General features: G+C 37.7%; 1 protein-coding gene across 1 annotated transcript in view; it reads left to right on the top strand.

The window, feature by feature from the left end:
* Positions 1 to 22,815, top strand: part of LOC124555605 (Bardet-Biedl syndrome 5 protein homolog) — an 80,895-nt gene that overhangs the window by 3,567 nt on the left and 54,513 nt on the right. Inside the window, exon 2 of the mRNA XM_047129574.1 lies at positions 13,878 to 14,026. Coding sequence (XP_046985530.1) covers positions 13,878 to 14,026 — 149 coding nt within the window. The remainder of the gene's footprint in view (positions 1 to 13,877; positions 14,027 to 22,815) is intronic.

Below are 22,815 nucleotides of genomic sequence, written 5' to 3' on the forward strand. Positions count from 1 at the left end.
TTTCCATAGCAGGACCCACTTGATTGTCATTCATGGCACCCCTGCAGCACAGCATTACATCAACAACAGTCTACACCCCATTTTGTTGCTCTCCATGGCAAATCATCCTGGGCCGACATTTCAGCAAGATAATGCCCACCCACCTACAGCGAGAGTTTCTGCTGCTTGTCTTTGACCTTGTCAAAACCTACCTCGGCCAGCAGGGTTGCTGGGTCTCTCACAAATTGAAAACATTTGGAACATTATGGGCAGGACCCTCCAACCAGCTTGTGATTTTTATGATCTGAAATGACAATTTGGACAGAATTTGGCACAATATTCCTTAGGAGGACACCCAACAGCTCTATAAATCAGTGACAAGCTGAATAACTGCTTGCATAAAGGCCAGAGGTGACCAGTGTGCCACTGACTTGCACAATTTGTGAAGCTCTTTCTCTTGAATAAATCATCCAATTTTTCTGAAACTGCAGTCATTTGTCTGTTGGTATAGTACATCACATCTGCCGATTCTGTCCCTTTTGGATAATTCCTTGATGGTGCATTTTTTTTTTTTTCCTTTCCTTGGAGTGTATATAGCAGTCAAGTAGAGTACAGAACCATGTTTAGTAATATACATGACTCACAGTGTGAAACTCATTTGATTAGACAGGAAATACTGTCCTGTCTTATATCTAGAATGAGCACTTTAAACATTAACTGACTGTTGTAATCCTTCTTTTGTGTAAATCATTAACAATTTTATGAAAGGAAAATTCGGTCAAGGAACCTAATAAATTATCAAAGAGAATTGCTGGCAAGTTCTTACCCCCAGGAAGCAAAATGTATGGTATTGCTGATTAACACACTCAAAAGTAAAACAGACCCATACCACGCTTTCAGAACGAATCGCCCCATTGTATGAGATAAAGCAGATATAGATTGGTGAAGGTTAAAATGGGAGGACAGGGCACTCATGTTTCATGATGAGGGTGGACAAGATGAAAGAGGGAGGCCTCGGAGAGAGTTGGTCTCATTGTTCATCTAATTTTTCTGAAATTGCTATCATTTGTGATGCATCAATAGTTTTTTTTTTTTTTTTTTTTTTTTTTTTTTTTTTTTTTTTTTTTTTTTTTTTTTTTTTTTTGTCTTGGAGTGTATATAGCACTCAACTATAGTACACTGTGCAGTGTCCATGTGGTACCCAGTATTACAAACAAAATTATTTTTAAAGTGGAATTCTCTGCCCCCATTGGATAGAGTGGTCCAAAATTAATCTCATGCAGTATTCGGTTTAGCAATATGTGTTAACAGGAACAGGAAAACATGAAGAATAACCAATATTGCAGCAGCGACTGCGGAGCACTGGTACATGGCGGTGACAGTCAGAGCAGGACAGGGCAGCACATGAGATGGGACAAGTTGTTCTTGTTTTACTGTCCCTGTTAATACATATTGCTAAAACAAATATTGCACTAGATTATTTTGGGGCTAAAGAATGGACATGTAAGATTTGGCTGTAAAAATAATTTTGTTTCTAACAAGAAACAAACTGGCACTTCTTGTTGATACTGGATGTTGCACAAAAGACACGATGAGCAGTATTTATTTGTACTGACTCCACCTACACATTGCACAAATGAAGCCAAAACACCAGGGAAAATGTGCCTGACAACTCCTAGGAGAGACACCCAATGTATACATGTTTGTGTAAATTTATTATGACTTTTTTTTTGTCCCAAATTCTTAACTGCACTATTCACCTCTCTACTCCCTAATTTATCTTTACTTCTCACTCTGTCCTTATCTCTTTACTGAAGCTCACTCAGTGCTTCCTGGTGTATTATCTCCAGCCTACTGTCCATGACACTACCCCCTTCAACTCTGTCTACCCTCATCCTAAGTACAGGTGGGTCACTCTCATTGTGGGGTCTGACTGAGCTACCCATCCTGTTTAACCTTTCGCAACTTATCCCTTTTTCCTTTGCTACAAAGGAATTATTAAGTTCAAATATTGGGCAGTCTGTCTCTTTTACTTTTATGTGTGTGTATCGATAGTACTAAAGCATCAACAATAACTATTATACTGTCCCACAGTAGAAAGCACTTCTCTACACTTTAATACTGGAATAAAATTAAAAGGTAATGGATGCATGAGCCTCACCAGAGTACACAATTGCAGTGCATCTCCTCTTGCTACCTTTCCCCTGCACTTACTTAGTACTACACTTCTGTCTCTTACAGTTCTTTTCTTTTGATAGAAATACACATGAATAAAGTATTTTCGGATTGTCGAGCACCAGGCTATTGCTCTAGGGTGACAAAAAAGGAAACTGTTGAATGGGAGGGGTGGAAGGCTAGAAAAAAGGGGGAAGCAGGTTACTCAGAACCCAGGTTAAAAGGGACCCATGAGGTATAAGAAGGAATTGTGCCATAGTACCATCAGGCTTATTGCACAGCTCTTGTAAGCAATTGTGCAAAGCAATGCCATAAAGACTCAGTAACTAGGTATCCTGGTGCAAGAACAAGTGTTCAGTAACATTACAGCACTGGCAGGGCTGCTGATGGCACTGACATGGCAGGAAAGCTTGAGCAAATGTCACAGTAGCCCAATTACACCTGGTGCCTCAGACCTGTTATGACTCAGAGGCCAGGAGCACTGCCATTTCAGAAACACTAGCCGACTAGACTTCTATATAGGTTGTTGTTGTGGTCTTCAGTCCAAAGACATGTTTGATGCATGTCTCCATGCTACTCTATCCTGCACAAGTCTCTTCATCTCCGAATAACTACCCCAACTGACATCCTTCTAAATCTGCTTATTGTATTGATCTCTTGGTCTCCCTCTTCAATTTTTACCCCCACCCCCTCACCTACACTTCCCTCCAGCACTAAATTGGTGATCCTTTGATGTCCAAGAACGTGCACTATTGACCAATCCCTTCTTTTAGTCAAGTTGAGCCACAAATTTCCTGTCTTGCCACATTAATTTAATTTGGCATAATTTCCATGTACATTCACATTCCAACAGAAGAAGCCATCAACATCATAGGAAGCAATCTCCAACTACAAGAAAACATACAACAGGTAGCAGCTGTATTGAAGCTCATAACAGAGCAAAACTACTTCATATTCAACAACAAATTTTACTCTGAACAAGAAGGACTACCTATGGAATCCCCAAACAGTAACTCTCTAGCTGACATTTTCATCAACCAGATAGAAAATCAGTTCTTCCACAAAATAGTAAAACCAAAGCAGTACAAAATTAAATATTAGTACAGATATGTAGATGGTATAATTTGCCTAAACAATGAATCACAGTCTCATATAAAACAGCTTCATGAGGACATAAACTCCATTCACACACAAATGCAATTCACCGTTGAAACACAAACAGGTGAAAACCTCTTTTTCTTAGATCTCACCATTCACAATAGAAACAACAAACATGAATTCACAATTTATAGGAAACCCACAATTACCAGCACTATCATTCATAACCAATCGAATCATGCCATAACTCAGAAAGAAGCCAGCTTCAGATATTTACTGCACAGACTGAACAAAACACTCATGAACAAAATTATTACACAGAAGAACTGAATAAATAAAACAAACTGCACAAGAGAATGGGTATGATACAAAGACTGTAGGTAAAATAAACAACAAAATACAAAAACAGGCAACACGTAATCACAAAATGTACACACACACACACACATGTATACACAACACAAGTCACAGCAGGTCAATAGACACTAAACAATAAATGGCACTTAATGACTTACAACAACAAAGTTACACACAAGGTGGGAAATATACTAAAGACACAAGGACTTAACATAGCATACACAATACTGAAGAGACCTGGAAGAAATACAACCAACACTGACAAATACAGCCAAGCTGGTATATATCAACTAACTTGCAACTGCTGTCAGTCTGTATATGTGGGTCAAACATGCTGGAATTTTAGAGCCAGATATACAGAGCACTTCAGAGCACTGAAAAGCAATAGCTCACCCTCAATATTTGCAGATCACCTAATAGTACATGATCACCATCCACCAAACATTGAAACCAACTTAAAACTCCTTAAAACAAGTAAAAGCCTCTACCAAGAATTAACAATAGAAGAAAACTGCCGCATCCAAAAATCAATAGCCAAGGTAATCACTTTGCAATAATACCCTCTTTGCCACAATAGAAGAACTATATAAATAACACACAGACCAGAACTGCATGTGATCAGCCTCCAAAATTAAATTCCTTTCTCTCTCTCTCCCTCTCTCTCTCTCTCCCTCTCTCTCTCTCTCTCTCTCTCTCCCCACCCCTCTCCCCCCCTCCATCTCTCCCTCTCTCCTCCTCCCCCCCTTCCTCTCTGTCTTGGAATAGCACACACACACACACACACACACACACACACACACACACACAGACTCATACACTAAACACCATCAAAACTTCAAATCCAATACCACATCCCAAACAAACATGTCACAAAACAAATGAACACTACACAGCCACAATAACACTTAATGGTGGCAAAAACTCTGTACTTGGTGAATAAATCATAAAAAATGCATGTGTATTGACAAAAGCACAAGAAATGAGTGTGTTACCTCAACACAGACAAAGTAAAAACACCATAACATTAAAAACTGCAAGTAACATGCTAATTAATACAATACATAGTATTCTGTCAGAAATTCATAATAAATGGAAAAATAAAATAATGTTTTGCTGTTTGTAGATGAAAAGCTGTAGAATGTGCTACTAGCATAAATGTTCATAGCCTCATGTGAGGTATGTAAGCAAGTGCATACATCCATTTTTTTCCAAGTGTACCACAAAACTAGAACCTTTAGACATATTTGTAAATAAGCAACATAGAATGCTTTAACACAGTGATACATGTCTCAACTCTGTACTGTATGCTAACCAATGTAAAACATTTGACAATAATCACTCATTTCACAAATTTAATTATTATTACTAAAAGTTTCTTTAAAGGTAACATGTAACAACAATTTTGCAGAAGGAAAGTAAACAAATAAACCCACTGAAGATAGTCCAAAAAGTGTTGAAACATGTATGGGTGAAAACAAAACTACAGAAATGTTTTGCATAAGGCAAAATTCCTCTCCAATCTTCTCTTCTTGTCTAAACTGTTTATTGTCCATGTTTCACTTCCATATGTGGCTAGACTCCAGACAAATACCTTCAGAAAAGACTGCCTAACACTTAAGTATATATCCAATGTTTACAACTTTCTCTTCTTCAAAAACACTGTTCATGATATTGCCAGTCTACATTTTATATCCTCTGTACTTCAGGCATCATCATTTATTTTGCTGCCCAAATAGCTAGTGAAACCTGTCTACTACTTAAAGTGTCTCATTTCCTAACCTAATTCCCTCAGCATCACCTGATTTAATTCAACTACATTCCATTACCCTCATCTTACTGTTGTTGATGTTCATCTTATATCCCCCTTTCAAGACACTAACCATTCATTTCAACTGCTCGTCCAAGTCTCTGACAGTATTACAGTGCCGTTGGCAAACCTCAAGATGTTTACTTCTTTTCCCTGAATTTTAATTACTATTCCAATTTTTTTCTTTGGTTTCCTTTACTGCTTACTCTATGTTCAGATTGAATAACATTGTAGGTGGGTTACAAACCTGCCTCAACCACTGCTGCCCTTTCATGCCCTTCAGCTCTTATAGCTACCATCTGGTTTGTATACAAGTTGTAAATAGTCTCTCGTTTCCTGTATTTTACCTCTGCTACCTTCAGAATTTCAAAGTGAGTTTTCGAATCAACATTGTCAAAAGCTTTCTCTAAGTCTACAGATGCTGTAAATGTAGGTTGGCCTTTCCTTAACCTGCTTTTAAGATAAGTTGTAGGGTCAGTATTGCCTTGCGTTTTCCTACATTTATCTGAAATCCAAACTGAGTTGCTCTGAGGTTTGCTTCTACCAGTGTTTTCATTCTTCTGTAGAGAATGTGTGTTAAGTATTTTGCGACTATGGCTTATTAAACTGATAGTTCAGTAATTTTTGCACCTGTCAGCATCGGCTTTCTTTGGAATTGGAAGTATTACATTCTTTTTGAAGGCTATCAGTAATTGTGATAGAATGTCATCTGCCCCAGAGGCCTTGTTCAACTTAGATCTTTAAGTGTTCTATCAAATTTTTCTTGCAGTGTCATTTCTCCAATATCATCTTCATCTATGTCCTCTTCCATTTCTATAAATTGCCTTCAAGTTCATCTTCCTTGAATAGACTCTCTATATACACCTTCCACCCTTTAGCTTCTCTTCTTTGCTTAAGGTTGGTTTTCCATCTGAGCTTTTGATATTCATATAGCTGCTTCTCATTTCTCCAAAGGCCACTTCAGTTTTCCTGTAGGCAGTATCTATCTTTCCCCTAGAGAAATATGCTTCTGAATCCTTACATTTGTCCTCTAGCCATTCCTGCTTAGCCATTTTGCACTTCCTGTCAATCTCACTTTTAAATGTCTGTATTCCCTTTCACCTGTTTCATTTGCTGCATATCAGTTAAATTCAATATCTCCTGTGTTATCCAAGGATTTTTACTAGGTCTTGTCTTTTTAACTATTTGATCCTCTGTTCCATTTGAAAGAAACACTTGCAGTTTAAGGCAGATAGTAGCAAACAAAAAAATGAAATGATCGTGTGGCATTGATAGCTGGGAGGCCACATCCAGGGAAGTTTGGCACTGAGTTGCAAGTCTTATTGCAGGTGATGCCACATTGGGTGACTTAAGTGTCTGTGAGGATGAGGGATGATGAGGACAGCACAATACCCAGTCCACAAGTGGAGAACATTCCAAACCCAGTCGGGAATCAAACCCGGGCCTGCTGCATGGTAGGCAAATGCTTTAACCACTCAGCTAAGCAGGCAGACAGTAGCAAAGAGAAAACAATGAATCTAATAAATTATCATACATGATCTTTCTTATCTGGAAACCCTTATGAGATATACAGGTAAAAACCTATGAGCCTATAGACACTGTGTGATGAAAAGTATCCCAACACCAGGCTAAAAAAGACTTACAAGTTTGTGGTGCCCTCCATCAGTAATGCTGGAATTCAATATGGTGTTGCCCCACCCTTAGCCTTGATGACAGCTTCCACTCTCACAGACATACATTCAGTCAGGTGCTGGAAGGTTTCTTGGGGAATGGTAACCCATTCTTCACAGTGTGCTGCACTGAGGAGAAGTATTGACGTTGGTCCATGAGGCCTGGCACAAGGTCGGCATTCCAAAACATCCCAAAGGTGTTTTACAGGATTCAGGTCAGGACTCTGTGCAGGCCAGTCCATTACAGGGATGTTATTGTCATGTAACCACTCCACCACAGGCCGTCCATTATGAAGAGGTGCTTGATCGTGTTGAAAGATACAACTGCCATCCATGAATTGCTCTTCAACAGCAGGAAGCAAGAAGGTGAGGTAAACATCAATGTACGCCTGTGCTGTGATAGTGCCACACAAAACAACAAGGGGTGCAAGCCTCCTCCATGAAAAACACAGCCACACCATAACACCACTGAATTTTACTGTTGGCACTACACAAGCCAGCAGATGACGTTCACTGGGCATTCGCCATACCCACACCCTGCCATCGTATTGTCACATTGTGTACCATAATTTGTAACTCCACACAACATTTTTCCACTATTCAGTTGGCCAATGTTTATGCTCTTTACACCAAGCGAGGTGTCGTTTGTCATTTACCAGCATGACGTGTGGCTTATGAGCAGCCACTCGACCATGAAATCCAACTTTTCTCACCTCCCACCTAACTGTCATAGTACTTGCAGTGGATCCGGATGCAGTTTGGAATTCCTGTGTGATGGTCTGGATAGAAGTCTGCCTATTACACATTATGACCCTCTTCAACTGTCGGCGGTCTCTGTCAGTCAAGAGACGAGGTCAGCCTGTACGCTTTTGTGCTGTATGTGTCCCTTCACGTTTCCTCTTCACTATTACGTAGGAAACAGTGGACCTAGGGATGTTAGGAGTGTGGAAATCTCACATACAGACGTATGATGCAAGTGACACCCAATCACCTGACCATGTTCGAAATCCGTGAGTTCCACGGAGCACCCCATTCTGCTCTCTCATGATGTTTAATGACTACTGAGGTTGCTGATATGGAGTACCTGGCAGTAGATAGCAGCACAATGCACCTAATATGAAAAACATATGTTTTTGGGGGTGTCCGGATACTTTTGATCACATAGTGTACCTTCATTTGCTGTCCCAAATCTTAGTATAGTCATGTTTATGAAATATGGCGTGCTGCAGTACACTATATAGATGTAGAAATAATAGTATGCCTATACACAAAAACTGATCAATATGACATGCATGAGTAGGTGCTTCAGAAATCTCGCTGGCATATATTATACATTGCTGCTGCTAAAATACAGGACCAAAGGAGAAACAATTTATGCTACATTGTATACACATTCTCTAGAGCCAAAACAATTACCTTTATAAAAACTGTTGTGTGTATTTCCTCAGTGTTAGCCGGCGTCATGTAGGGGCATAGGTTTATGTGTGTGAGTGTGTTTGTGTACTTTTTTCTAGTTCATAAAATAATTACTTTGAAAGCTAGCAAGGTCTCTTCCTTTTTGTGTGTGCCTACAGACAACTTAATGCTTCTGCTTTTCTGTGAGTGGTCTCCTTTAATGCAAAAGTGTTTACCCTCTACTAGAACTTCTCTACAAAATTTTCCTTAGTATTACAAGTTTTTATCCATATGTATGGAAGCGTAATTAATACTTCTTACAGCTGTGTAAATTTAATACTAACTTGACAATTGCAAATAAATTATACAATAGGTGATTTGTGCTTCACATGATAAATAATGGTAAAGACTAGATTATAATTAAAATAAATAGTTGGTGGAGGTCATTAGTTAGTGTGTTACATGGGCCATCTTAATGGTTCTTTGTTATGATTTCATATAAAAGATCAAAATATTTGCCACAGAGGTTGAAAATACTACTTCAGTTGTAAGGTACTTTTTATTTAAAACATGACCGGTTTCAAACTCTTGTATACCCATCATCAGATGTTGTAACAGCACAAAGTTACAACACCTGCTGATGGGCATATAAGAGCCTGAAACTGGTTGTGTTTAAAATAAAAAGAACCTTACATCTGAAGTGGTATTTTCAACTTCTGTTATAATCCTCAGTTGTGGATTGTTTGTGACATAGATGCATTTTGAAATTTAAATCACTGTAGGAAACAAAATTCACATAAACTAGTTTCCATTGTTATGGGATATAGTTGCTATTGAAAATATTTGTTATACCATACTTAGGCAAATGATAAATTTGTAATCATAACTGAACAACAGTTCACTGGTACAACTGGAAAATTGGACTGTTTTTTTGTCTTTTTTCTGTCTTTGGCTTTTTAAGTTATAGCTTTTCTGCTAATTTCCCAATTGTAACATTTGTAAATGTAAAGGGAAGATGAAAGGGTTCTTAATGAATAAAATCAGCCGCATATCATTGATAATAGTTTGTTGTTAATGTAGGATGCACAAGTGTTGCACCACAAATGCAGCTCTGTAGTTCCCCCACCACCCTTGTCTCACATTGAAATATATTCTTATTCATGTTATCTGTCTGGAATAGTAGTCTGCTGAAGACGGTAATGATCAAATATTTTTGTATGTACATAATTTACTCCTTTCTGTTACATATGAAGCTAAAATATTCTTGTAATCAAGCTTTTGTTTTTCTTAAGAGTATTAAGTATGAATGATGATGTTTTTTAGATTGTGGCTAGTTGTTAATGTCTACAGCTAGTAATTTTCAGCACTGCATGTTAAATATTTTTACTGCCTGAATATCTGTAAATGACTTGTTATGTAAAGCAAACTTAAAAGTAGAGTCATTTCAGTTCAGGTTACTTACAAATAGCTGAAGCAAAGTGAAATACTTAGAGTTTAAATTCGGTCTAGTTATGTAATATTAGCATGTAACACAAATTTCAAGAAGTGCCTCACAGTAATGAGGGTATAAAAATATGAATATCTGCAAAGTGAAAGATAAATGAATTGTTGGTGATTTATCATCCATGCAAATGCTGTGTAGGATAAGGTTACAATTCAGTAAAAATATTTATTCACAGATCACTTTACTATGACATCACACATGTTGTTTGTTTATCCACAGACCACTTTACTATGATATCAGAGATGTCAGATTAATACAATAATGAAACACAACTGCATCAACAAATGTGTAAGCATATAGTACTTACAAGTCTAGTTGAATATTGTGGTCATATTTTGTGTACTTGATCCCCAAGAAATAATACCACAGCCAAGGTCTCAGTGAACATAGAACTAATGTGTAGCTACCGGCTCTTGCTGTTAAACACAGATGACAGAACACTAAGGGAATTACATGCTGATGACATTTTCTTTGCTAAAATTTTTGTGTACTCATTACACTTCAGCTGATAGTCAATATTCGTCCCTAAAACTTTTGTCTTTGTTAGACAGGCTATGGAGTTATCATCTACATTTAATGTGACAGTTGTTTTTTCCATCCTCAAACTAAAGTTCATACTCTTTGTTTTATTTGTGTTCAACATCAGTTTATTGCTGATTGACCAATTGTAAACATCCCTAAGGATTTCATATTTTTCCATTTGCTTTCTCTACCATGAACTCTAGTTTTTTATCTGTAATGAAAATGTTACTGTCATCCTTAAAGAGAATTTTCCCCCTATACGTACCACTGACTGGAAAGTCATTAATGTATATCAAGAACAGTGGTAGTCCTAAGATGCTATTTCGAGAAAATCCTCTATTAAGAGAACGGGGCTAGCAAAGCGGGTAGAGTTATGTCCCCACATAAAGTTTATTCTGATGTTGATAATGCTGAGAGCATATTACATGTAGACAATGACAGGGATGGGGGGGGGATATAAATAAGCAGAATAGAATAAAAATTGAGACTGAGATTACAGAAGAAGCATTATGTATGTATACCTAACTAAAGAAACATGAGGAGGAGGGGGGATAACAAAGTTATTAAGTGAGACAACAAAGCCTGATTGTCTGTGGTGGTGGGAAATGGGGTTTTGGAACAGGACTGGTGGTGGAAGGTGTAAGGACATATACCAGAAATGATTGAGGCCAAGAGAGTTACAGGACTGAAGAGTATGTTGGAGTTGGAGAGGTCAGTTCCCACTTGCTCAATCCACAATTCACTGGAACTGGTCAGGAAGGGGGGGGGGGGGGCACTAGCTGTGAAGCAGACATTAACATCAAGTGTACGCTCACGGCATTCCTTGCCTCTTGGTGGCCAGTCTTGCCACTGATCAGAGTTTTGTTGTGACCCTTCAGGTGGACGGACAATTTGTTGGAAGGACTGAAGGACTCTACCATCCTTCGCCGGCTCCTCATCGGCCATACTTGACTGACTCATGGTTATCTTCTCCGTAACAAGGACTCACCCCACTGTCATTGTTGTGCCCGTTTGATGGTGGTCCACATTTTGCCAGACTGTCCCAACCTAGCCACCCTGCAGCAGTCTCTTAATCTCTCTGACTCACTACTGCTGATGTTAGGAGGCAATGCCCCAGTGGCTGACTTAGTTTTATGATTCATTCATGAAGCAGGCTTTTACCACACTCTTTAAGGGAAGACCACTTCACTTTATCGGCGCATTGAGGGGTTGGCCGAGCACTGTTGCCTCATCTGCTCAGGCCGGGCTGCAGCTGTCTAAGGTTGGTGGTCTAGCCTGGTCCTCATCCTATCTGCACTTTTACTCTTCTCATCACCCTCCTCCCTCTCATGTGGTCTTTTAGACTTGTTTGTCTTTTGTCTCTCTCTGCTTCTCTTGCCCAATCCGTGTTGCTAGTCTTTCCAAGGCAACCTCGGAGTAGAGTACCTCTGGTAAGTAGTGGTGGCTGGGTGATGTATGTCTCCTCATTGCACTCTGCTTTCAGGGGCTTCCAGCTGCTATCTAGCAGGGGCACCTTGCTTGCCTTTCTTTCTCTGTCTCCTTTTCTTCTTTTTGTCCCTTCCTCAGCTTTGCTGACATTAGTAAACCTTGGGGTTTTCTTCCCCTGAGATTTGCACTGTGGGCTATCTCTGATCTACAGTCGTATATACCTGTTTGTTCAAGGACAAAGGGACTGATGATCTAGTAATTTGGTCCCTGTAAGCATTCAACCAACCAACCAAAAGTTTGTTGGTGGTCATGCCACATGCCACCAGACTTTATATATGGACATAGATGCTTTCAGAGGTGGCCTCAGATGAGCTCTTCAAGTTTGGGTCAATAGGGCTCTGCTCCTTCAAAGCTAGTTAGTATGTGTGTTTGGAATATGATGGGGATGTAGTGGAGGATCCTGTTTGTGGATCAGTATTGGGAGATAGGGTTTGTCTGGAAAGATCTTAACAAGATGTTTAGCATATTGGAGGAGGTGTTGCTCGTCATCTACAGGTGGAATGCCTGTACAGCAGAGGTGGCACTTGACAAGGAAGGTAGATTGCTGAGCTGAATAGAACCAGGTGAAACAGATAGGAGAAAAGGTACTGTCAATCAACCTGAACCAGACAAAAGTTTTGGATTGTGAGCATTTATGCTTGATTTCTGAAGGTGATACATGTACTGTTCTACACATTTCAAAGCTGTGGATTGATGTGTTTTTGTTTTTATATCTTCCATAAAAGGTTAATTATTTGTAGTTGAGGATATAGTTTGTCATATGTATGTGAAATTAAGGTGGTAATTTTGAATTGGCAGTATGTTGAGAAATGTAGTGTTCAATGGCAGCAAGGCCATGAGCAGAGGGGATGTAGGTTTATAGGGATGTGGTATCAGCAGTGACATATAAGGATCCTGATCATAATGTGGTACAAACTATGGAGATGCTGTGGAAGAAGGGGTTTACATCTGTGATGTATTAAGTTAGACTGTAGGTGGTGATATGAGCATGCCAGTTGGCTATTGCAGAAATTCTTTTGCTGGGAGTGTGGTCATTCTAAGCATTTTTAATGTGATGTTTGGGCAGGTCATGTTTGTGTATGACTGGAAAACTTCTTATTTTTGAGTCTACTGACAGCTCAGCACTTACACTATGTGGCAAGTGTAGAGTGTATTTATTTCATTCTTTGCATGCCAGGAAAAATTTTTTACTGTTATGTAAAGTTCCCATTGTAACATGTCTTATTTTTACATTTTGCCATACATTGAAATTGAGTGAGTCATAAATACTCATATTGTGAAATAAAGATAGGATCTCAGTCAATTTAGGTGCATTTAGATAAAGGAAAATGAATTTGCAGTTTGGTTGTCATTGAAACTTTTACCTTCTATGTATCTACCCTCCATATCTTTAATATCCCTGCAACATATGTTTCCTCCATGAACAGGAAACTAAAATGGTTTTTATGTTGTTGGCATTTATGTGCATTTCATGGCCTATCAGTTTCCTTCACAACAAATATCTACATTACAATACCATCAACAACTAATGTACTTTGCTTTTGTTAGAAGACATTGAAACAGTGTTTGAATATCCTTCATCGTTAATCAAAATTTTTTTGTAACATAGTTAGTATATGAATTGCTCAGTTATAGACATATGTATCAAACCAAAACATGCTCTCTCTATCCCAGAGACTAACTTCAAACTATTGAAAAAAATATTATTGCTTAGAACTATGTAGACACATATAACATCAAAAAGCTAAAAACTTCTTTAGAGAAGTTAGCACAACAAATTGTGTCACTAGCTCTGAGAATTGTTAAGTCTATCATTTGAACAAATAACTGGTACCATATGAAGTTTTATGGTTATATGAATATTTTTCTATTTTATTTTCAGCAAGTTGAAGATGCGACCAGGAGAGAAAGTGTTAGACAAGCTAGATTCTATTGAGGACACAAAAGGAAATGATGGTGATATTGGTCGTTTGATAGTGACAAACTTAAGGATAATATGGCACTCGCTTTCAACACCACATTTCAACCTATGTAAGTGTATTACTTTGAAAAAGTTTCGTGTATATTTGTGGGTTATTAGTAACAGACATGTTGGATTGATTTATGAGTGCATGTGTATATGGTATATCTGTCATAAATCTAAGGTTGGTGTATATTACTATCTACACCATGATTTAGCCTTGCTTATTTTTGGTATTATCACTGTCATCATCATTCTTAATTAACTTCTGAATGAACTTGCAAATAGTGGAACACATAAAGATATCTTCATTACCAACCTGCCTCTGAAGGTGCAGGTTTTGGTTATTGTTCAGACATGAAATTAAATAATTTTTCTATGAAAGGGGAATAATTATTTCAGTTCTATTTACATATTACATTTCTACAGTAATTCACTGATTATTATGAAAATGACACACACCTGTGTTCAAGTAAAGTAATCCACTATGTAAATCTCTTAGTGTGCTGCTGTAAAACTGCTTCTGATTTTCCTCATTCTAGTCAGAGAGTCAATGTTCTCACTCTTTCCATGCCCTTTACCTCCTATATTTTTCTAACACTGTGTTCTTTCCCACTGTTTCCTTTTCTTTTCTTAAATCTATTACATTTAAACTTTTTTCTCTTTTATCCACATGTTAAATGCTTTTTCTCTTTTTTTCATTCATTTGTTACTCCTTTTGATTCTGTATGTTCTTTCAATCTAGTTGGAAGAAAGGAGGAAGCAAAATCAGAGTCTCAACATCTAATTGGTGAATAGGTCTTCAGAGATGGTTCAAAAGCTCGGATTGCACAATAATGGAGATGTAAATCAGTAATGTTAGTAATGTTCTTTCAAATGAACCATACCAGCAGTCCATGCCAGTGATTTAAGGAAATCATGGAAAGCATAAATGGGTATGGCAAAGCATACATTTGGACTGAATTCTTCATGGATTAAAGTCCAGTGTCTTAAGCATTGTGCCCATTCACATTGTCCCTTCCATTTGGCATTCTTTGGTTCTCTACTCACACTTCTCACTTCCTTCTCTCTCAGTGAATATCAACCCTCACTGTTGTTCCCATACATTGTGAATACCTTGTCTGTAGCAGTCTTGTCACTGTTTTCCTGTTATGCACTAGACATTTTGAGAAGTGTAAGTTGCATACCTTGATAACTTTGGCTGATATTCAGCATTTTGTATTTTCATCTCTCTCCTCATGAATCATGGATGTGGCTGAGGTAGGGTGGTTGGGATTCCTTGAAAATACAGATAGTAATATCATAGGGGTAACCACATTGAGGGAATACCTGCTGAAAGGCCAAACTAACTCAATGGTTCTTGAAACTGGTCAGTAGTCTTTTTAGAACCTGCACAACAACAGTCTAGACAACTTGCTGATCAGCACTTTTATAATGATGATGGCATCCTTTTGGATAAGGTATTCAAAATGTAAAATATGATGGTCACCTTTTAAAACTTTACTAACTGCCACTGCATGGTGTAGTGGTGATGTGATATTACTACAGTAGAAATCCGCTAATCTGATACCATCAGGACTTTGAAAATAGTGAATTACCAAGTGTCATCTACAAATAGAAGTGTATGGAGTGTGGGACATAAGGTAAACAATAGGCAACCAACCTTTGATTGTTTATTGTACATTCTCTGCATCCGTTAAAGAGATAAAAATGTATAATACTGCATAAAACAACATTTTAGGGAACAAATGAAAACATTTTATTATATAACTCTGCAATGTAATTTTATGAGTTTACGTTAAGTTCAGGACTGAACAGTATTATGCTGTAGTACTGTACTGTGTATGTTTTATACTACAGTATATACAGTATTTGCATATTTTATTCACTTCAAATACGTTCTATTGCCTGTTTGGTTTTTGTCTCTGATTTTTTTGTTCAAAAAACTGGTTACGTGTAGTACAAAAATTTACAAGTTCCATAGTGTGTGTCATTTGCTACTTTCAGAAAATCTTATAAACATATCAATAGTGGCAGCTGCTTCATTCCAAGTAGATGGAAATGTTGAGTTTGTTGCATCAGCCCTTTCTGCTTCATCAGATTCGATATCTGGTGGTTGAAGTTCTTGTTGTAGCCGTGTCACACTCTCTACTATCAGTTTGTCTGATATTTCTTCAACTACGTGTTTTTTATTATCAGTGCCTATCCAGTACAAAACTTCATATCACAGAAAATTTCTTATTTCATTTTGAGCAACTCTTAATAGTTTAACAACAGCATCATTTTTTGTTGGAATAGACGAATAGTTTTTTCTTAGTTTTTGGCATGACTTACAAAGAGTAGCAGGAATGTTGTGAATGCCAAAGCTGTTTCATAAATAACATCTTTAATTTTAATTTTTTTTAAACCCACCACTGAACAGTCGAAATTGATAACCTCTTGAAGAAAAGAAGCTCTCTGAAATCATTGGAAACTTTGAATTACTCACTGATTCATTGGATAAATCAGGGAAGTAACATTTCCTGGAAGATAAATGGTGAATATATTCCCTGGGACCAATTCAGATGCTGGAGGGTGGGCTTTACAGTTCAAATGGCTCTGAGCACTATGGGACTTAACATCTGAGGTCATCAGTCCCCTAGAACTTAGAACTACTTAAACCTAACTAACCTAAGGACATCACATACATCCATGCCCGAGGCAGGATTCGAACCTGCGACCGTAGCGGTCACGCGGTTCCAGACTGAGGTGCCTAGAACCGCACGGCCGCTTTACAGTTATGTAGCAACAGTACAACTCTGTTCTTTTCAGACAAACCAAGTTTTCTTGAAACTGTTTCTCTCAGAATGTACAAAATTATGGAAAAACCAGTCCTTAAACAATTCTGAAGTCATCCATGCACTGGAATGAGCTCCATAAATTACAGGAAAATTTAAGATGCTTTTTTGTGCTTGCTAGTAACATAAGGAATCAACATGTGGTCACCTGAAGCATTTGAACACACTAAAACTGTCAAATGTCCTTACTTTTTTTTTAATTTGTGGTGCATTTTTCTTCTTTACCTGGCAATGCTGACTAAGCAAACAATTCCAAAGTAGGACCTGTTCATCAGCATTGTAGATTTGACTAGCAGTTAAGATATTGTGTTTAACAAAATTGCAAAAAGTTTCTTTGTATTCTTCAGCAGCATTTTGATCTGCTGATTGTAACTACCCACTTATATCAAGCTTCTGAATTCCATGAAGAGTTTTGAATCGGTGTAGCCAACAATAAGAAAATGCACGTTCAGTTTCTGATAACCCCAGATCATCATGGAACTGTGTACAGGTTTTCCTTTAGATGTTCTGACACAGAACCACTTGAACAAAATTTCTTCCAACTGATTTACTCTGCACTTTTTAAAAGTTTTGTATGATTCAGTGTCTTTTACTGCAGCTGTCTCTGAGGCTAACTTTTGAAGTTGACCTTTATTTTTTTAATATCATGGACTGTTGAAGAATAAACTTTTTATTCTTTCATAACCTTATTTCTACTCTTACCTTTCTCAGTCCAATTAATGACGTGAAGCTCTTGTTGTAACATAAGCATGACATGTTTACATTTCACTTCCACTTTGTTTTGAGAGGTTGTAGTACAGAATAGCACTAATCCTGATTTCACTTTAAAACACCACTGTTTAATTACTGTAGACAATTGATGCATGACAAAAGCTGCCTGACAGTTGAATGAAACAATTGTTGACACTAAACAACTTGATATTGTTGACCACTGTCGAGTGCAGCCGCATTCTGCTGAATGCATCCAAAATATTCAGTGTGCATGAAGCGATGACAAATTATTGAACATGCCTGATGGTCAGATACCATATTAATAGGCTTTTACTATATTGTTTTAAAATTTGTCATTTGGTATTGTTATAACAATGACAGCTCAGAAATTATCCAAGGAATTTGATTACAGTGTGTTTAAAGAAACAGTGATGTGAAAAAATAAAAATTTCACACAAAAGTTTTCACTTTGGTTGGACAATCTATCACTTTCAGAAAAAACTGTTTACAATTGTTTTGCAGACTTTCATCATTGTCATGCTTCCACCAGCAAAGAATTTCCTGAAGGTCAGCCAGAATTGGCTATACAATTTTTCATGAACATTTAGGTGTGAAAAAGATCAGTTCCCACTGGATTCAGCACAATTTGACTGAAGCTCGAAATAGGCATGTGTCAGCTGGTATAATTAAATGCTCAAAAAATTTGCACAAGCAAATGCAAAATGCATATGCAATATTGTAAAAGGAGGCAGAACTCAGACATATAAGAGTACAAGCTGGAAACTAAGCAGTAATCAACTGTTTGGATATTCCAAGGTGAACTGAAACCAACAATAATAGTTCATTCATGAGATATTTAAAAAAATTATGAGTTGTTTCTTTGTTTATACAGGAGATGTGATGAGCTGTCACAAAGTCATCAAGCAGTTCTTTATTTTATATAGAAAAAAATTGTATTAACATCTCATCACTTGAATTAACTTGATTTATTGCATAACAAATTCATTTTGTTCCCTTACTTCAAGCAAAATATGTGCGGACAGCAATTTTAATCACCTCAAGAAGCTTGTGAAACCTTCCAAAACAACATTTTTGAGGTACCAATATCAGAGTGGAGAAAATTATTCCATGATTGATTTAATGCTTGCAAAAGTGTATGCATTTTAACAGCAAATATTTTGAGAAACAATAAAATTTTTTGAGCCAGAGGAATGTCTTCTTCTATTGTTTTTCTAAAAACTTAAAAGGCATTCATGGACATTCCACAATCGGATCTCTTTGGAGAGACTACTCAAAAGGATATTGTCTTCAAAAATAACAAATCTGGGGTTCAACGGGTTGAATCACCCAGTATTAGATCTCTTAATTGTGTTGGTAAGCTAGAAAATTTGAAAAGCAAAAAAGATATTTTGTGTGAGATATAATGGGAATTAGTGAAGTGAGGTGCAGAATGAGTAGGACGTCTGATCAGGAGAGTAGATAGCTATCAACATCAAATGAAATAGAGGTAATCCATGAATAGGTCTAATAATAAAAAACAGAACAGCGAACAGATTATCATCACAAATACTGAAAAAAGGCACAACCTACTACATTATTACAAGTATAAGTATACATGCCTACTAGCTCCTTAGATAAGGAAGATATTGTAAAAATGTGCAGTGAGATAAAAGAAATTATTCACTACATTAAAAATCGAGCGAGGTGGCACAGTGATTAGCACACTGGACTCGCATTCAGGGGACAGCGGTTCAATCCTGCATCCGGCCATCCTGATTTAGGTTTTCTGTGATTTTCCTAAAATTGCTCCAGGCAAATGCCAGGATGGTTCCTTTGAAAGGGCACAGCCGACTTCCTTCCCCATCCTTCCCTAATCCAATGAGACTGACGACCTTGCTGTTTGGTCTCTTCCACCAAATAAACCCAACCCAACCCAACCCAACTCACTACATTAAAAGAGATGGAGATTTAATTATGATGGGGAACTGAATATCAATTGAAGAAAAAGAAAGGTAAGAAAAAATAGTGGAACATGCACTGAGGTAAGAAATGAGCTACCTGAAAGAATTTCACACAGAGCACAATTTAATCATTGCAAACACATGGTTCAAGACTCATGAAAGAGGGCTGTATGTGTGGAAGGGAAATGGAGACAAGGAATGGTTTAAGATAGATTATGTAATGGTAAAAGAGAGATTTATAAACCAGTTCTAAACTGGAAAACATTTACAAGAGTAGATGGTGACACTGACCATAGTTTAGTAATTATGAAATGCAGATTTCCATACAGATTATGTGTTCTGAACAATACTGCAATATTTTTCTCACTGTAATGGCCTTGATAAATACTATTATTGCTGCCTTAGGATGTTGCTCTTGGGCAACTATCTGCACAGTTGTTGGCATACTGGTAATCTTTCGTGCCTGAGTAAATGGTTCTTGGAGTCACATACATCTAACTTCAACTCTTCTACCACTTTTCTAGCCTCATGTAATGTGCTGGTACTTCTCATGGCATTAAGCTGTCCTGTTTTCCTCTATTTGTGGAAAATAGGTACATATTAGACAGTCTGGCCAGTCCCATCTGTAATCCCGTGCTCTACTACCATGCATCAACACAAAGTGCTTGTGCAATGTGTCTCAGGAAAATAATTCATTTTATCTGGCAAAAACTTGTTTCAGTGCATTCTCCAGTTTTCCACTTCTGTTGGCAGATTGTCCACTTTGAGGTTTATTATATCTATGAAAACAGGTAGAGAAAAAATAATATACTTTGCTTTTGAGTACATATTCCTTACCAGATGTCTTAATGCTGTAATAAGGGTCATCGGCTCTTACAGCATAGTGAGTTGCTTCACATTCTCTCTACTTTCATAAATCTGCCACCAATTTGTTTAGATCTGTGTTCTGCCTCCTTCTCTGTAGTAGATGTGTGTTTCCTGTACAAACTGACTCATACTGTTTTTGTTGGAGATTCAAGTCCTGCATTGACAAATCGTCTTTTACCCTTGTAAGCAGTGTAGTATCCTCCTCAGGTTGTGTGCTCTCACATTCCACATACAGCTGCCCAGTTTATGTCACCAAATCCTGCTCACCTGTATCATATGTCACTCATACTTCTGCATGTAATCTTGTCTCTCTGTTATACTAAATAGTTCTGAAATTTTACCAAAAACAACTTTTCCTGCTTTTTCATAGGTGCATAAAACTCTACTTTAGTCTGTGTAACATGCTCTTTTCTGTGGTACTTACTGCTAACTTTTTGCCTGAAATTCCTTGCCCTTTCAGCACCCCTCCTCCTCCTCTTCCTCCTGCTCCTCAATGGTGATTTGTATTTTATTATTATTACTATTACTGTTATTAAATGTACAGCACATAATAGTGTCATTATAATCCTCATTACTTTCTAGTGTTATGAGACACTTACCTATAATCTGTCTGTAAAATCTGGCTTGTTAGAAGAGTTTGATATGTGTAACATTCATCTCAGTTCTTTGAGCACTTTTTACCCCTTAATTTGCATGTCGCACACACACTGCTGCTTGTCTGCTTTTATTGTTGTCATTTGGAATGCGCCCTTCCCCACAGTGTCTGCAAATTACTTATTGTTTATATTTTGCCAGATCATCAAGGTCTTTGCATTCCACACACTGCCTCATTACTTGTTAGTCTTTCACTAAAACTGAATGAAATCTGAGATATACTTTAAATTATTTTCGACACTTTCTACTTCAGTTCGTCTCCAAGGTTCTGCATGTATGAAGGTTGGAACTTTAATAGTGGCAACTATTTATTTACAGCTCTTACAAAATAGATATGTGTTTCAAAGTTTTACTGACCTTCAAAGTAGTCACCAGCATTGTGTATAACCAGTCGCCACTGATGTGGAAGTCATAGGATACTCTTAGCAGTGCCAATTGTGTTGACAGTTCAAGCGGCGTGGTCTATTGCCCGACAAATTTGTAGCAATTCTTAAGCAAATGCTGTGAAGTGTTTCCTTCAGTTTAGAAATTGAGTTGAACTCATGAGGGCTTAAGTCAGTGGAGTGCAGTAGGTGGTATAGCACTTAGCAGCCCTATCAGTCAAACAAATCAGTAACAGCTTGCACTGTATGTGCTTGAGCATTGTCCTGAAAAATGATGGTCAGGTCTAGCAGAAAGTGTCATCACTTCTTTCTCTATGCTGTTCATTTTTGGAACACAACTTACAACCAACTTAGAGACAATTGAATTACTGGGACCACAATTATTGCTGACAGGTACTGTGAGACTCTGAAAAAACTCAAACAGGCAATTCAGAACCGGTGAAGAGGAATGCTGAGCAAGGGCGTGCACATTCTGCATGACAATGCTCACCCACACATCACTCAGCAAACCATTGCTCTCCTGCAACAGTTTCAGTGGAACATAATCACCCACCCACCCTATAGTCCTGACTTGGCGCCTAGTGACTATCACCTGTTCCCTAGTTTAAAAGAACATTTGGCCGGAAAGCAATTCAGCTTCAATGATGAGGTGAAAGAAGAGGTTCATAACTTTCTGAACAGCATGGCGGCGAGCTGGTATGACATGGGCATACAAAAACTGCTACAGCGTCTACAACAATGCATCAACAGAAATGGTGATTATGTTGAAAAATAGCTAAATGTTCAAGCTGTAAACTGATATAAACCATTGTAGAAATAAACATGTGTATGTACTTATAAAAAAATAGGAGACCTTACTTTTGGTATTACCCTCATAATACATTGGATTACTTGACAGGGCAACAAAACTGGCCACATGTTGTGGCGCAGTGACAGTAGTGGAAAATCGGCACAAGATACTGAGAGTTCTGGTCAAAAGAAATCAATACCAAGGCACAAATATCAAATAACCAGCAATTTTAATCACACGATAGTGAATAGGCATGTTATTTCCTTAACCTGATTGTCTGACATAAAAATGCAATTTGTTTTGTATCACCTCCCCAAATTGTTCCTCAGTGTAACACTGGCCCCATCCTCTTCAACAACCTCGTACATCACAGCTATGTCCAAATAACTTTTTGAGGAATGGGGATATGTTAATTGTGTTCCTCTCACACATGATGCATAACATGGTACCCAAAAATGTGAACCCTTTCCTATTAAGGTTCTGCGAGTGTTTTGCATATGCATCTAGCAGTGTAATGTAATCTTCATGTGATGCCCCTTACAAACATTAACTTCTGTTACATCAAATCTTTTTCCTGCTGCGTAGTTGTTAATGACCTTTGCTTCTTTAATAACCATTAACTTAAAGTTATCATTGTAAATCCAGTTGTAAATCCAA

The sequence above is a fragment of the Schistocerca americana genome, chromosome X, assembly GCF_021461395.2.
Source record: "Schistocerca americana isolate TAMUIC-IGC-003095 chromosome X, iqSchAmer2.1, whole genome shotgun sequence".
Classification (NCBI taxonomy): Eukaryota; Metazoa; Arthropoda; class Insecta; order Orthoptera; family Acrididae; genus Schistocerca; species Schistocerca americana.